The 16,262-nt window shown below is 38.1% G+C and overlaps 1 protein-coding gene across 1 annotated transcript in view; it reads right to left on the bottom strand.

The window, feature by feature from the left end:
• The window catches only part of LOC110059064 (uncharacterized), a 53,679-nt gene that overhangs the window by 31,711 nt on the left and 5,706 nt on the right, over window positions 1-16,262 (bottom strand). The window contains exons 5-32 of the mRNA XM_089278530.1: window positions 14,707-14,778; window positions 14,558-14,626; window positions 13,944-14,015; window positions 12,693-12,776; window positions 12,085-12,156; window positions 11,396-11,467; window positions 10,703-10,786; window positions 9,928-10,005; window positions 9,492-9,569; window positions 9,232-9,312; window positions 8,946-8,999; window positions 8,629-8,700; window positions 8,101-8,178; window positions 7,875-7,952; window positions 7,709-7,780; window positions 7,530-7,595; window positions 6,945-7,016; window positions 6,071-6,142; window positions 5,744-5,815; window positions 5,152-5,223; window positions 4,819-4,890; window positions 4,383-4,484; window positions 3,399-3,473; window positions 2,751-2,834; window positions 2,574-2,645; window positions 2,156-2,224; window positions 889-966; window positions 295-366 (exon numbers count right to left, since the gene is read on the bottom strand). Of these exons, the coding sequence (XP_089134656.1) occupies window positions 295-366; window positions 889-966; window positions 2,156-2,224; window positions 2,574-2,645; window positions 2,751-2,834; window positions 3,399-3,473; window positions 4,383-4,484; window positions 4,819-4,890; window positions 5,152-5,223; window positions 5,744-5,815; window positions 6,071-6,142; window positions 6,945-7,016; window positions 7,530-7,595; window positions 7,709-7,780; window positions 7,875-7,952; window positions 8,101-8,178; window positions 8,629-8,700; window positions 8,946-8,999; window positions 9,232-9,312; window positions 9,492-9,569; window positions 9,928-10,005; window positions 10,703-10,786; window positions 11,396-11,467; window positions 12,085-12,156; window positions 12,693-12,776; window positions 13,944-14,015; window positions 14,558-14,626; window positions 14,707-14,778 (2,094 nt within the window). The remainder of the gene's footprint in view (window positions 1-294; window positions 367-888; window positions 967-2,155; window positions 2,225-2,573; window positions 2,646-2,750; window positions 2,835-3,398; window positions 3,474-4,382; window positions 4,485-4,818; window positions 4,891-5,151; window positions 5,224-5,743; window positions 5,816-6,070; window positions 6,143-6,944; window positions 7,017-7,529; window positions 7,596-7,708; window positions 7,781-7,874; window positions 7,953-8,100; window positions 8,179-8,628; window positions 8,701-8,945; window positions 9,000-9,231; window positions 9,313-9,491; window positions 9,570-9,927; window positions 10,006-10,702; window positions 10,787-11,395; window positions 11,468-12,084; window positions 12,157-12,692; window positions 12,777-13,943; window positions 14,016-14,557; window positions 14,627-14,706; window positions 14,779-16,262) is intronic.

Here is a 16,262-nt window from a genome sequence, read left to right on the forward strand (position 1 = left end):
CTTGAAAACCGTCAAAATCCCTCATACATGTTGTTTGGGAATGCAGTGGACGTAAACGTAACCGACAACTCAATTGCAAGCCGTCGTTCATTGGATGCTTTGGAAACTGTATGATTACTTTGCGAAAGATAAAAAAGTCACAGTGCGAAAACCAAATGCACAATAACAGCGACGTAACGTTGAATTTTATTTGTTTCCTTGGTAAGATCAGGAGCCATAATCGATTATGGCTCCTGGTAAGATATAATTCTTGTTTTTACGAGGTAAAGGGACTGGGACTCAGTAAATACTTACATTTGTCCATTGACTGTCACACCTTTCAGTGAATCTTCGTGGAGTGTTTGGATTTCGTTGTTAGTGAGGCCCCTGGAAAGAAAATTGGAATAGATCTGCATTTTAGGGAAAGCAATAACACATGTTTCATAACTGCCACATAAATCAATCAATATAATGCGCGCAGGTCAGCTGCCACGCATAGAAATCAAGAGTGACTAAAAGTATTGTTTTAGTATAAATCTACTTGTCGTTTATAAGTTATCTAAATCCGCCTCACTGACACTTCGAAAATGTAAAGAAGTGGCTGCCATTTAGTTAACAACTGGATACTGCTGGGCTTCTCGAACGCCAGTAGATTTATGCTAATATGCAATATCCAGCAAGCAAATTACCGTGCAGGTCGACACGGAGCTGTACTTTTGCTTTATTTTAAAGTTCTCTATTCTAGATCTTTATTCAATGACATTCGTAGAGTTAAGGTCCTACTTTGAATCCAATAATTTATTAAAAAAAGAAACAAAAACAAAAAGCAGACAAGAAAACAAATAAACACAACAACAACAACAACAACAAAAAACTCAACATCCTCCAACTTAAAATTCCCATCCTTACAGAATTGCTCGTATCGTCGAACCACTGTCACCAAACATCTTCACCGTGATAGCTTGAATGGCGTTATTTGTAAGATATCTGTTATAAAGCAAAACATCATTCAATGAATACTGAGCTACCGTCTGTTTTAGCAAACACTACTGATAGAGCCTGTCTTGTAAGAAGTGCAGAAATGCACACATTTTTTTTTCTCCAGCTTCTCAGCTGTCCGGAATCCTAAATCCTTGGATCTGATTGGCTAATCGCGCGCGCTCTAGTGGTCCGGACCCCGAGTACAGACCGCTCCGAAATTCTCAATTAACTTTTCAACCTTTTCGTTACATCGTAAAACCATTTGTAATATTAATCGGAGTACAATCCAGGGAGTAATCGGGCGAGTAAATTACGAGCACGATTACTCCTGAATTGTATACGACACGAGGTCCAATTACTAATTAATCGTATCTATAACAAATTTCGGAATTAAAAATGTCTTTTGAAAACTTCTTTTGAGCGAACTCGTCTGTAGCGCTTTTCATAAGTTTTTAAAACTGTAAGATACATTTTGAAGGAAGCCATTAAAGCGAGCGTAATTGACGTGCTAATCACGTGAGTATCCAATTACAGGTATCCAATAGGCCCTTTGCACGATCCGGTCACATGGTACGGAATTAATCATGCTGGGAGGCAAGTTACCTAGTGGGACTCGCAAAACAAAGGAACTCGAACCAGTCCAGCTAGACTTTCCTTTGTTTTGAAAGTCCCACCGTGTAACTTGTGTCCCAGCATAATTAATTCCATACATGTGACCGGATCCTACGAATGGGCCTATTACAAAAAGTTCCAATTGGATACCTGTAGTTGGACGCCAACGTGATCGTGCCCAGATTACTTGACAAATATAATAGGCGCGCGAAGAACCAATCACGATCAAGAATTTTGTTATTGATACGATTAAAAATGTAAACATTCAACACTTCAGTCAAACAATTATCGCTTTTTGTGCACGAAATGTCAAACGCACGCGTACGCCAGATTTAAACTCAACGGCTTTAATTAGAATTCAACACAAATGTTGCGTTCAAAGCAATACCGTAGAGAAAAAACAATCAGTTAACACTTTATTCCATATTTTGTGGAAGAAAGAGGCGTAGACAGGCTGTTGATGCGCTAGCCTCATACTTAGACGCTTTTTGGGCCCGTCACGAAACCTTGTAGCATCTCAGTCGGCCCAGTAACGGTGTACAACCGCAGAGTCTATGATTTTTCAATAATACAGGGTACTTACAAGTTCCTTACGTCGATCCTCAGAAATGCATTCTCTTCAATCGTTCGTATTTTGTTGTCAGTCATTTCTCTGTCGAAGCAAACGACTTAACAATCACTGGTCTGTATAACTCGAAAAAGATTTGAAAGTAGGGTAATGGTTCTTGCTCTGTTGAGGAAGAGACAACCTACAATGGGCGAAAAAAGTGTTGAGACACTTGGCAGTAACATTCTTAGTCTGCACAGACCACAGCGCCTACACAACACTGAATTGGAGTAGCAGAAAATTAACACCAGATGCGAATAAAATAGAATGAGTGCTTCAGAGCGTCATTTTCTAAAAGTGTCTTAACTACTTTTGTCGCCCATTGTAGCGATATAATGACGATTTCTGTTGGGTAAAGGCAGTTAAAACGCAGGCCTCAACTCATAATACTCACAAATCAAAGCTAACTCTGACATCCCTGAACGATTCGGAAGCGATCTTTTGCAGTTTCAGGTTTCTAAGGTCTCTGGAAGGGATAAACGTAAAGAAAATGATCAAACGCTTTTCTTTTCTAAGACCGCTTATGATAGACAATAGAAGGGTCACGCTGACCTGTTTTGGGGATACTCACATATAGCAAGCCTTCACATCGTCAAAGGCACGGGAGCCAATGTTCTTCAACAAGTTTTTGTCAGCGACCGTGCTTCCAAATTGACTTGATGCAAGGAGAAAGAGAAATAAGTATACGATGCTGCAGGCGATTAATGACCGCTGGAAGGGCATGTCAGCAAATTCCATGATTGGTAGTTGTGCTATTCCCGTTTGTAAAAAAAGTAATAATGCAGTCGAACAACTACTAACAACCACCTCCTCACAACGCCCGCCTTTCTACAGCGGCCCATATTTTCGTCCCAGTTGGGAGATTTTTCTGTCTCGAGGGTAGCCGTTGTAGAGAAGTGCGACTGTAATAAACTTAAATGAAAAGAGCAACAACAAAAAGAATGAGAAAGTGCAATAGAAAGAGAAACAAACTGCATTTTTTCCGGCTTGGTTAATGCTAAGATTTCAGCAAAACACGTCACAGGCCACTGCTTTTCGTGTTTAAAACAAGATCTGGTACAAAGCCCTTCATTTATACGAAAGATAACTTTGAATGGTCTCGTACATACATGTAGGCTCATTTTAAAGACTGAGGCAAGAAGAACCAGGAAAACGATCTTTCAAGTCGAACAACTCTATTTTCTACGGTCGCATGCGTATATATGACGAGCATACTTACAGAGTGCAAAATGGACCGTCGAATGTTTGAAAGGCGCCACTGTCGATTGACGCGATTTCATTGTTATGAAAATTCCTAGAGAGATAAATTATTAGCATTTCATAGTTATATTAGAACAGAAGAAATCCTGTCTTAAGATTAATTGACAGTCTTTTGAATCTAATGTAATGACTTCCTCGCGCGGTTCATAATGGCGTTAGGACGAGAGTACAATTTAAGGACAGGAAGTAGTATTTTAAATTACTGTTTAACCATATCAGTACCAAACAGCTTGTAATATACAACGTCATTACTTTGAAAAAAGTATGAAATTACTACACTTTTGACCAAACAAAATAATGTTAGGTTGTTCTTTTAGCGTGATCTTCTGGGCGAGGTAGTTCTAAAGAGGATGTTTGTAGCTGACGTCTCGAAGACCTGAGCAGAAGTCATCTTCAGAGTCAAGTGAAAAGTGTGTGTCAGTTGATGTGTTATAAGCCTGGCCTGTTGAAACTGATTGCTCGGTTTAACCTTGATGGTATTCGCAGTAAGACTAGTGTAAATTTTGTCAGCAATTATCAGTTGGTCGGTTCCAGTAAGTCCCTATTCGCTATTCCCTATTTTCTATTTTCCCTGCTAGTCCATCGCAGGGTTACCCCCAGCATTAAGTTCGCCGGTACCCAATTATACGCCTGGGTGGAGAAAGGCACTGTGAGAGTAAAGTGTCTTGCTCAAGAACACAACACAATGTCCCAGCCAGGGCTCGAACCTGGACCGCTCGATCCGGAGACGAGCGCACTAACCATGAGGCCACCGCGACCGCTCCACAAGTCATTTGTAAGTTGCTGGTAAATGAAGTTGTTGTTAGTAATCGCCCATTTTGATCCTCACTTATCTTACATAACTGGTCGAGGCTTACATTTAAGGAGTGCTTGCGCCTGGCAATTGGAGAATCTGCTGCCTGAAGTTCAAGTTAACAGTATTTAAAACAGTTTTATTGCTTACCATATTGTTCCTCTACCGTATGTGCGACATCCCCCGCTGTTACATCGCACGTTTACAAATGTACCGTTAGCGATTGATGTTATTCTGTTATTTGAAAAGTTTCTGTGAAGCAAGCAGACAAAAATAAGTTGAGGAAAATAATCCGAGCCTAACTCTTAGATAGGTACATAAAGTGATTTTTTTTATTGCACGATAATCTTTACACTGCATTATTTTGCACGAAATCCAAAGATCAGTTTGGTTACGGGTTACTCCGAAGTTAACAATAGTTTGGCCTCCTTATTCTTGAGTTATATAGAGTAGCGTTTCTTCCAGTCTTCAAACTACTGTTTTGCTATAACTTGTCCAAAAATCTTTGGAGAAGGAGCGGGTAACGACTTTCCCTGCTGGGTAAGGAGACGATACATGTGAACGAACAAAGTATATTACTACTCACATCTGGTTCATCTCCTTGTTGTGGAAGTCACCGCCGTTTGGAAGAGACGTCAGATGGTTATATTGGAGTTTCCTGTCGAGATAATACATACATGTATGCTATCATAGCATTTATTTTAACATTACTTCACACCAGTTTGTTGAAGATAGTTACTTGAATTGCATTGCTTCGCCAACAGCTTTTAAAATGCGAAAACAACTTTCAGTACACGCCGCATGTCCCTGTTGGACGAAGTGAACAAAGTTCCAACATACTCAATAGTGTTAATTGGCAAAACATATACATATGTTTAACATCAAAAGGCACTTGTACTTATTCCAATCAAACACTCACAAGCGCTCAAATTGAAGAACCCCTGCAAAGGTGCCATCTTCAATGAATGCTATTTCATTTTGATCTAAATCCCTGACGGTTAAAGATAATATTAAATTAGATAAATTACTACAGCGAATTAATAACATGCAAAGCTATTTTACAAGGATAAAACCCTCCCCACTACTGGGCCATCGCTAGAGAAGAAGGTAGTACATTTATTGCAAGTTAAATCAGAATAAAATGTGTCATTCATTTATCGTGTGATAATGGCAATAATTGATGGAGACTAATTGCGATTCGGACGACGGAATTTCAGAAGTGATACAAACTGGGTTATTTTCTTCGCCTTTACAGCTCTACAGTGGACGAGTGAAGCAGACGCCATACCTCTTCAATATACCTCATTCGATATCAAGACAAAAAATCCATCAAATATTCTCGCTCGCACGCGATTAGTCAAAACGCGTCACGTGACTAAATATGACCCAGCTAAAATCGAGGAATAATCAAGTGAAGTTCTCCTATTTTCAAAAGATCCCGCGCGTTTTGAAAAGTATTCGAAGGATAATAAATTCATTGTTACTTAGCGTTTGTCTATATGTGTACTTACAGTGTGGCTACTTTAGCAAGATCACGAAACGACACCTTTAGGATTCGACCGATCTTGTTTTTGCCAAGGTCACTGAAAAGGAGAAAGAAACATATAACAGCTTTAAAATAAGTTATTTCTACTATATGATCCTACTACAGAAAATGGAAAAAAGAGGCAACTGACAACGAAAAAACAAAACAAAACAAAACAAACCCAAAAGTTTATTGGTATTCTCATTTACAGATGCGCTCATTTAATATAACAAAATAAGTAAACAATAATAAAGATATCGTGCAAAGAGTAAATGTGATAGAGACCCTGTAACCCTAAGCACCTGATACTTACAGATAATTCAAGCTCTTAAGTCCGTGGAAGGCCGTGTCTGGGATTGTTCGAATTTGATTATCCCTCAAACCTCTGCAATAAAAGAACTAGCAATGAGTGCGCGTAGAGTACCAATGTACACCTACATACCTAAAAAAGTCAAATGTCAAGTAAACAGGTTGATGTTACGGCCCAAACATTAATTCAAAGTTGAGTCAATGTGGTAAGTAAAAAAGTTGCGAGGGAATTCTTTAGAGTTTATTTTAAGTCGAAAATGAATGAATGAATGAATGAATGAATGAATGAATGAACTTTATTAATGGCTCAAAATTATCATGCAGAGGTGGAACCATCTGCTAATAGGGTTCAATAGAAGCATATCACCTTCTGGGGACATCTAACTATAATATAGTATGAAAGCCAACTATGATGCTACTCTACAAGAACTATAACAATGATTATTATGCGTAGGGGAAAACCCTTACATTTATTTTTTAGAGAGCTCGATAGATCACGCCTTGTTCACGTTTTCAAAGCCTTAGATTGCTCTGAAGCCTCATCTTCGTGGAGAGGGTGCCCCACAATTTAGGACCAAGTATCGCAACGAGTGCTTTCTGTAAGTAATTGTGTTAGATCTAGGTAGCGTAAAGTCGGTTTATCTTGATTGAAGAATGGATGTTAGCCTGAAATAGATCACAGATCAACCTGGGACACATAATGTCCAACAAGTCCATTTACTGTTAGCTGAAGCGGTCCGATGAAATTTGTCATCTAGCGAAAGCAATACGAGTTCATGACCATCAAGGTTTAGTAAAGGTTTAGATCTAGTCATTGTTTCTTTGCAAGTTGAAAAGCGTCGTGGCGCGTTTTATTAGAGTCTTTTGTGGGTACTTACAACTCTGTCAGTTTTGTCAGGTTGGTAAACTGATTCTCGTGTTTAAAGTTGAAGCGATTTCCTTGCATGTGTCTGAAATTTTAAGATATCATGGAGATGTTAGATGCAGGGTACGGTTTAGAGCAAAGCTGCCCTTCCTCCAAACTACACAAACAATGAAAAGAATGTAACTTTTCAAAGGAGATTTTAAGCTAGAAGGGAATTTTTCATCCTCCTTGACACCGAGAACGACTCTTATAAAGACAGTAACTCAACATGACACTTTGTAGCATAATAAGATGTTTCATTGCATGGTTAATAGAGGCCTAAGGAATGACTATCAAACCTAAAAAAATTCTTTGTTGTATGATTTTTGTTCGGTTTTTGGTCTTGACCGTGCACGAAACATATACACCATGCATGGTGTAGGAGAGTAAAACAAAAGATTATGCACGGTCTTCGCTGATGTTGAGGTTTGTCTTCTCAACGACCAAATAACAAAACCAAGGCATTTGCTCTTTAAGAGAAAACTCGAAGAGCTAGGCCTACGCTGCCCAAAGTTTATTCGCGTGACTGAGATATAAGGCATACAATGAAATGGCTCACATGTGCTTAATGTTCTCATTGAACGCGCCATTTTCTATCGTGACAATTTTGTTGTACTGCATGTGCCTGTGGGAAAGAAAACAGGCTGTTAAGTAATACGAAGTGCGAGGATAAGAAGTCCAAAGAATAGCCAATGAAATGAAACTCGCTGTGATGAGACTTCAATTAATAACACTTACAAATATCTCAGCTTGTCCAATCCCGCAAACGTCCCCTTCAAGATGTAAGTGAAGCTATTTCCACGCACGTCCCTGACAAAATAAAAAGTAGTCTTTGGGTTATTGCATGTGCTACTCAGACCTGTAACATATGTTTTCCGAAAGACACACTTTTTAAAAAACTTACAAGCTATCCACTGATGGAAGTCGGCTTTTTCCTTGAATCGCGAGAGGAACATAGTGGAACTTATTCCAGTCAAGATGCCTGCAATTGATAAAATATACGACTCGTAATATTACCAATATAAAGAACAGTTTCGCTACCGTTAAAATATCCATTCTATAAAAAGAAAAGCGTACAAATTTGATTTCGGTATTCAAGATAATATCGATTGTGAGAGTTTTCTACTTACAACACAGATAACTTTGTGAGATTTCGAAACGCCTCCGGGTGAACAGAGGAATTCACCAGCTTGTTTGCGCTGAGGAAACTGAAAAAAAAAATTGAAAGAACAGGTAAAATTTGTAATAAACTAGGAGTATTTCTACCTCCCCTGGATGGGATACTAGTGCATCGTAGGGCTACCCCCATCTATTTGCACACCTGGGTTGAGAGAGGTACTGTGAGAGTAAAGTGTCTTGCCCGAGAACACAACGCAATGACCCTGGCCAGGACTCGAACCCGGACCGCTCGATCCGGCGACGACCGCCCCTCTCTTGAAAACCAGTCATATGACTTTTTAATGCCCAGCTGACCAGATTAAAAAATTTTCATTGCAACTTTTAAAATAAATGCGATTAGAATTTTGATTCTGGTCAGCTGGCCATTAAAAGGTTGTAAGGGGTATACTGAAATTCAGCGATGCAAGCAATGCTTTACTCAATATAGATAAGGAACTTTGCACCGTATAATTTAAAATGCTAAAACGCAGTTTACTCACAGCTCATTTAGTTTGCTTAGCACCCACAAGTCTTCTTCTCCAATGCCCAAGATTCGATTTGAATGCAAAAAACTGTAAAATAACAGTGACGATGTAAAAAAGAACAAAATGTGATACAATAAAGGATGTACAAGATTACAAGTAAATTGTAAGCCAATTGAGTACGTTTGATAAGCTCTAAGGGTACACACACTAAGTAGTCACTAAGTAGTTCCGCCCAGCAGAAATACTATCCTTGATTTGTGAACTTCCACAGCTAGGCATCCAAACAAATACACAATGAAATGAGAACTATGACAATAATCCTTTGTACTCACAGTTTGACGAGGTTTGGCGTCTTCTCAAACGGTTTGTGTTTCGTTTTCAGATGGCTAAAATCAAGTCAAAAGATTAGAAAGTATCAAAATATTTATTTCGAAAATAACCACACATGAAAAAAGCGTCCAATACAAGCCTGCTTGCTGACGCTTCATACTGCCCGTATATACAAGGTTAAATTTCCGTCTGCATTGCAGGCTACCAAATCTTGGACGTAACGAGTTCCCTCTGATGATAAACCCTCCCCCTTCCTTCAAATAGAAGTTCCCGATATAGACAACTTACCCGTGTAGGTTTTCTAGTTCTGGTGGAAAGTCGCCGTTGTGGTAGCTTGGCAACGATTCAATTTCATTATGTTCCAAGTGCCTAGGAAAATAATAACCTGTTTAGAATTATAATTCCCAGTTTCCTTTGCAATTGTAAGAGAAACATGCCTCTCTTCCTCCATTAGAAAATGCAACAGAAATCATGGAGGAACTTTTAGGAAGGCGGGATTAAGTTGGAATTATAATCGTAAGTTAATCAAGCATTTGAACGTGACTTACAGAAACTTCAATGTTGTCCTCAACTCGTAGGACAAAGAAGGATGTGGAAAGTATCTCAATCCGTTATTATTCAGCCACCTATGAAAAAAATATAATTTTCTTGAATTGTTGATACAAATCATCTTAAAAAAGTCTTTGAGAGCAGGTTATAAATTACACTTGTCTTGGTACTTTTGCTTCCGTCCTCTCCAACAAACAGAAAAACAAACAAACAAACAAAAAAAACAACAACAACAGAAAGAAAAAAGAAAAAGGGGGAATTCAAAACTGCGACGGAAAATATTTCATGCGGAACAAGAACTTAAAGGACAAACTGACAAACTCCCGCAATCCGATCAGTTCTCATTACCTGTCATCTTGACAATGTAATGATATTCTGAGGAGAAAATTAACATTGATCACTCTTGTGGAAGGAGGTCATGGCAGAAAAACTTACAAATCTTCCAAAGCCGGGAGGTTGTCAAATGAGTTAAACATCACATGACGTGCTTTAGGGTTTTGTGCCATAAGAACTCTGGAAGGGAAAGACGTCAGTTAAACATTTGGCCGGTGTGCGCTACGTGAAACAGCTAATAGGCCATTTCCGAGTTGCCCTGTGCCTCTGTTTCAAAACGAGTCTTTGTGCAAAATCTATCATGTGAAAACGAGTTTGATTTGCATGAAAATGAACAAGTATTCGGAATACATTTCCATATGAATGGAGACTCGAAGACTCGTTTTGACACAGAGGCACGAAAAAACTCGGAAGTGGCCTATTTGATGTGAATGAATGTTCAAAATAGGTCCTCGGTGTGTAAATGTGGCTGTGGAGTTACTAGAAAAGAGTAACGGAAATGGTTTTGAACCGGCGTTTCAATATAAACATTCTTTTATGATTCATTGTCCCTAATAAGACGGAAAGAATTCAAAATGACTGAAACCTTTCACTAGTAGAAAAATAATTTCGTTACAAAATTTAAACCCGTTTTACTTGTTCGTCAGTTTCATCAAGTCGCGAAAACGACGACATTCACATTGCCACGGCTAAAAATGGAACTATCACTTTACTTTCAATTAGCAGTATTTTGGAAAAATGTTTTTAAATCAGACCTCACTTCATTTACATTCCATTGTTAAGTACTTTTTCTGGCATTACCCACATTATCGCATGTTAGCTAGCTACTTGCAGTTCAAAAGTGAAAATATCAAACTCTACGTTCAGCGATACTTACAAACATTCCAGTTTGGGGAGATCTTGAAAGGCGGGGCTGTATCCCTCTGCAGTGATATTTTCTAGTTTGTTCCCAAGAAGGTCGCTGGAACAGAAAAGCTTTTTCTGAGAACTTAGTAAAGGTAAGGTAAAGTCTACGTCAGGCCAGTGGCCTGTATAGCCTGAGCTCATCCCGATTTTTGTCGCAAGAAGCGACTTGGAGTATTTTAGTCCATCGCAGGGTTACCCCCAGCATTAAGTTTGCCGGTACCCATTTATACACCTGGGTGGAGAGAGGCAGTGTGACAGTAAAGTGAATTGCCCAAGAGCACAGCACAATGAACGCGGATAGCAGGATCCGGAGTCCGAGCGCACAATCCATTAGACCACCCCACATCTCTACGCAGAACCCGGTAAGGGACTAAATAGAGACGCAAAACCGTAAGGAAACTGCACATAACCTGAATCGAGTTTTCTAATAAAAAAGAGAAACGAAACCTTAAAGAATGCCCTGAGTACATCAAACCTACCAAATATACAAACAAAGATAGAAACAGACAAACAACACATAAATTGCACGATCTGGTGCTATTCTGAGGTGGAAATGTTGACTGCGAAGTAACATTTAGTTCCGTCGTCTCATTTCAGTTAGGTTTGTAGTTCTATGCGACGACCTTTGTCAACACGTGTTATGAAAATTAGAAAAATAACTCACAGATGCAGCAACTCCGGTATCTTGTAGAAAACCTTAGCCCCAATCAATTTAATGGCATTGTCATGTAATTCCCTGGGAAAAAAAGGGAAACTTGTTTACATGAGGAATATTGCACGAGGAAACAAAGGAGCTATTAGTATAGGCCATTCTGAGTTGAGTTTTGCCTCTGTGTAAAAAACCAGTCTTCGTGCGAAACCACTCATATGAAAATGTGTTCTCTCTGCAGTTTCTTTTTCTTGCAAACCAAACTCATTTAATATATGAGAAGTTTTGCACCAAGAAACAGAGGAACACAGGCACACGGTTACTTGGAAATAACCTATTTCTGTTTATTCTCTTAACATTGATTAAAAAGAAATTATAAAACATATGACGACAGAATCATCATGGTAGTTATTTACACAACTTAAGCTGTTGTGAAATTAAAGCCTGCAAAAATACAGGCCTGAACGGGATTCGAACCCATGATCTCTACGATGATGATACGGATACTCAGTTTGTTTAAGTAAATTGTTATTAATAGATCATTGAATGGCGGCCTGAGCCAATAACACAGAAAACAAAACATTCCACCCCTATTCTCTCTTACGGACCTTACGGGTAACTTTTGGCTATTCTTTATCGAAGGCTAACGCAGTTTTAGAATAACACGATGAAAATTCGAAATTATACGGATAAACATAACTTACAAGACTTGTAAATGAATCAAATGCTGTAAAGTCTCCGATGCTATGCTGCTGATGGCATTATTACTCAAATTCCTGAAATAAACGCTGTACTCGTTAGTGCTTCTGTTCATACTTGCTTTGATGTTGTAAATTGTAGTTCCAGATAGACTGCGAAAACGACAATGTTTTTAATGTAATCCCCCAACCAGTGCAACCACCATGGCCGCTAGCTTAACTTTGTTCTCAGTTGTTTACTCATCTGAGAGTTAAGGTTGCTCCTCATGGCTGGAAATGCTAGTTCAGCGTACTTTGTCTCCCATGCCAGCGCGTTGTCAGGTTGGCCCGACAATTAACCAAGGGAGGCATAAAGATCAAAAACCAGTAGATTTTTGTAGCTAGCTGGAATCCATTCCACTGGGCCGACGTTCAACCCACCAACCATTGGCGCACAATGCGTCTTTCCCAGTGTATAATAAGGGGCAATTATTTTATGGAGGTAATAAATTGTGGGTGGCAGGCTAGCTCCCTTCATTTATTGGATTGAACATTTAGAACATAATTCAGTATCTCGATCAGTATAAAATGATTAAAGAAACATGGTAAACCAATATGGTCGGTACTATACTTACAAATGTAACAGCTGAGAGTCATTGCCAAAGAATGGTTTCAAGTTTGGATATGTAATTGATGTTATTTCATTTTTGTCGACGGATCTAGAAGTAAAAAAACAAGACAAAGAAAAAGCAGAGTGAAAACGTAAAAAGAGACAAACACATGTAACCATAGTTTAACTAAAACTTTATTCGATAGGCCCTTTGCAGCTGGGGTCACGTGACCAAATTTTTCCGAGAAAATTTTCATATTCTGGGCTATAACTTAAAGAATGCCAGAAATGGAAAGAGCGCATCGAAAATACCAAAATGGCCAAGTTTGAGGCCCCTGGCATTAAAGAGTAAGTTAATACGACAGCTTGAATTTTCGGAAAATTAGAGGATTTGTATAGAAAATGTTGCTGGAGAGCAAGACCTTGCTCTCCAACAACTTTTTCCATACAAATCTTCTTATTCTTTTAAAAATTCAGACTGTCATAAAATCTCATTCCTTAATGATGGGGGTCTCAAACTTGGCCATTTTGATATTTTCGACATGCTTTTTCCATTTCTGGCATTTGTTATGTCATAACCCATAATTTTATGAAAAGTAGGTCACGTGATGGCTTAGCTGCAAAGGGCCTATTCATACCTTTTTAGGGTGATAAGTTTGAAATTTGCATATCACTTTGTTCAAACGTAAATGTCTTAAGTAACTCTTAACTTTTTCTTCGTCACTTAGTTATTATTCGCTCTACTTCAGTTTGTAATGGGCTAAAAACAACGATGAACTTGTGCTCTATAAACTAATTATATCGTTGTTTCGTGTGCCCTTGTCTGGTGGTTACATGTACAAATTGACTTAATCCATACTCACTTTGTGAGTTGGGTATGAAAAGAAAACAACGTACTGTTTAAAGAATTCGTCTTCGACTTTATTTTGTATCGTATACCGCAATAATAAAAGAACATTCAGATTGCGTGGCAGCCCCTATAGACCCTATTCATAAATGGCTGCCAATTTAAAATTCTTTTGTATGCAATTAAATTTGCCCCTCTAACCTTGTTTGAGAGTAAAAATTCTTTTGAATTGTCCACTCAAAAACGAGGTTAGTTGGGCTAATTTTAATACTTAAAATTAAAATACGTAAAGAATTTTTAAATTGCGGCCATTTATGAACAGGTTTTATTAATATGATTTCGGAAGCGATTGATGAATAAATCAACATAATATTTGCCTTAGGAAAAAAAATATTGATCCCAGGGAAACAGAGCAACTCTAATACTTACAGATATTTTAAAGATCTGCAGTTGATAAAGGATGCTCCTGGGAACTTTTTTAACTTGTTCATGCTCAATGCTCTAAACGGAAATAGGACAGAAAATAGCTTTATAATTGATCTCGATGTTAAAGTGCTGTGAAACAAAACTGAAACGCAATTAGGGTTGCGGTTAACGTACTGAGGAAAAGAAAGCAACTGATCATGAGGCCGGTGGGTTGATCAGTTTTACAAAGGCCAACAACAGCAGAAACAGCTGAAGAACGAGGGAGAAGACAACCACTAGGAGACATTTTCGGTAAGCCGATTTGGTCCAGCACTTCCTGATTTAGATGATCCCCGAGAACAAAAACAACAACAACAACAACGAAACAACAACAAAAATGTTGATGTTATTGTTTAACATTATCATTATTTAGAAAAAAGCGCAAAGAAAATATGTGCCCTGATTGGTCAGTTAACACTCGCCTGTAGGTTTGTGTTCCCACACCATTTCTCGTTCTCTTAAAATTCCACTTTTGTTTCTATTACTCGATAAAGTTTTTTATTTATTAAATAAAACTGAAAACGAAAACATCAACAACAAAAAACAGGCTTCCTTTTTTTAAAGTACAGTTTCCTTACATGTATGTAAGATTTGGTAGATTAAACCACCTATCAGGAATCCAGTCCAACTTGTTTTCTATAAGAATTCTGCAAAATAAATAAATATACTAGTTATTGATTTTATTTTGCAGTCTCAATGCAGGAATAAACGCAGCACTTTAACTCACATTTTAACCAGATTCTTGGGTAGATCCGTGTAGTTGTGGCGCCAGAGTCTAATCTTGTTTTGGTATAAATCGCTGAAAAAGTAGAAGAGTCCATGTGTCAATGTGATAGCATAATAGCTGTCATTTTTGGTGAATTGTCATCAAAATTCAGCAACATTTCTTTCGCGCTTTTTTAGAATTGGTTTACGTTCTAGCAGAGTTCGTGCGGGTCATGGAAAACCTGGAAAGTCATGAAATTGTAAAATTTCATTTTCCAGGCCTGGAAAGTCCTGAAATAGAAGTGTGGGTTATGGAAAGTCATGGAAAAGCAACAACAACAACAAAAAAAATCAAAAGTTGAAAAAACAACAGACCAGTCAGAAAACCAGTTAATTCCAGTAAAAAAATAAACACTAACACTATTTTATGCGTCATAATGTGGGAAAATACCGTAAATAATAGATTGTTTTGACAATACTACAATACTTTGAGACCAACTGCTTAACATAGGTCATGGAAAACTCGGAAAGATTATGGAAAAGGTCATGGAAAGTCATGGAATTCCGGTCATGGAATTCCAAAATCCCAAAAGAGTACGAACCGTGTCTAACAACTGATTCACAGGTTACCAAAGTTTCGAGTTCGATAGTTCGTTTAAAAGTGTGGGTTGCGTCGGCTTCTTGACCATGCTATATGTCATTCTCAGCCATCACTTTATCGACGAAAACAACAATAAATTGATGTTGATAGCGACAAAATTGTTGCACAGAAGGCTTGCTTTTACAAGTAACACTTTTTGGAAGCCTGGTTATCAATTAAAAGACCCAAAGTCTTGGAACAACCTCAGCTCATCACCAACCCGAAGGTCCACATATGTTTGGTACACGCTTCAGCCTCGCGCTATATTTCTGGAATTTTAGACGTAACCTTCTAGCCGAGAGCTTTTGATGTGCTGTCTTTTTAAATCACCTGTAAATCTTTCAATTTCAATTGATGAAGGTTCGAGCACTAGCCGAGACATTTTAAAGTGATATCTCATAACATAACTCAGTATCTTTGATCAGCGCCAAACCTCTTACTAAAAATTACAAATTACAATTTCCTTGATTGTGATTGGTTTAAAAAACTCCTATTTTTCACTAACTTACTTGCCAAGTTGTTATAGGACAGTTTGTTATCGGACAGTTCAGTAAGCCAATCACATTCAAAGTTGTAATTTAAATCAAGCAATCACATTCAAAGTTGTAGTTTAAATCAACCAGTCACATTCAAAGTTGCAGTTTAAATCAAGCAATCTCAATTTCAGAGCGAAATTAAACAATTTACGTCTCCTTTGTCAGTCTTTTAATGCATATTTTCCCTTTCTTTCATAACTTGGCTATTCTTCTTTTCTCGGAAATTGTAAATTTTATGATTAATTGATAAGAAGATTTCGTGTCGTCCAATTCGGTCTGTAATCATACTCGTGATAAACAAATCAGACTCCCACTGCGCGGTTGTCCGATTTTGTTATCACTCATATGATTACAGACCGTATTAGACTCAGTCCTATTACCAATACAAACTAAGAAAACTCA

Source organism: Orbicella faveolata, unplaced genomic scaffold (assembly GCF_042242905.1).
Source record: "Orbicella faveolata isolate gen_17 unplaced genomic scaffold, um_ofav_v1 contig_46, whole genome shotgun sequence".
In the NCBI taxonomy this organism is placed as follows: domain Eukaryota; kingdom Metazoa; phylum Cnidaria; class Anthozoa; order Scleractinia; family Merulinidae; genus Orbicella; species Orbicella faveolata.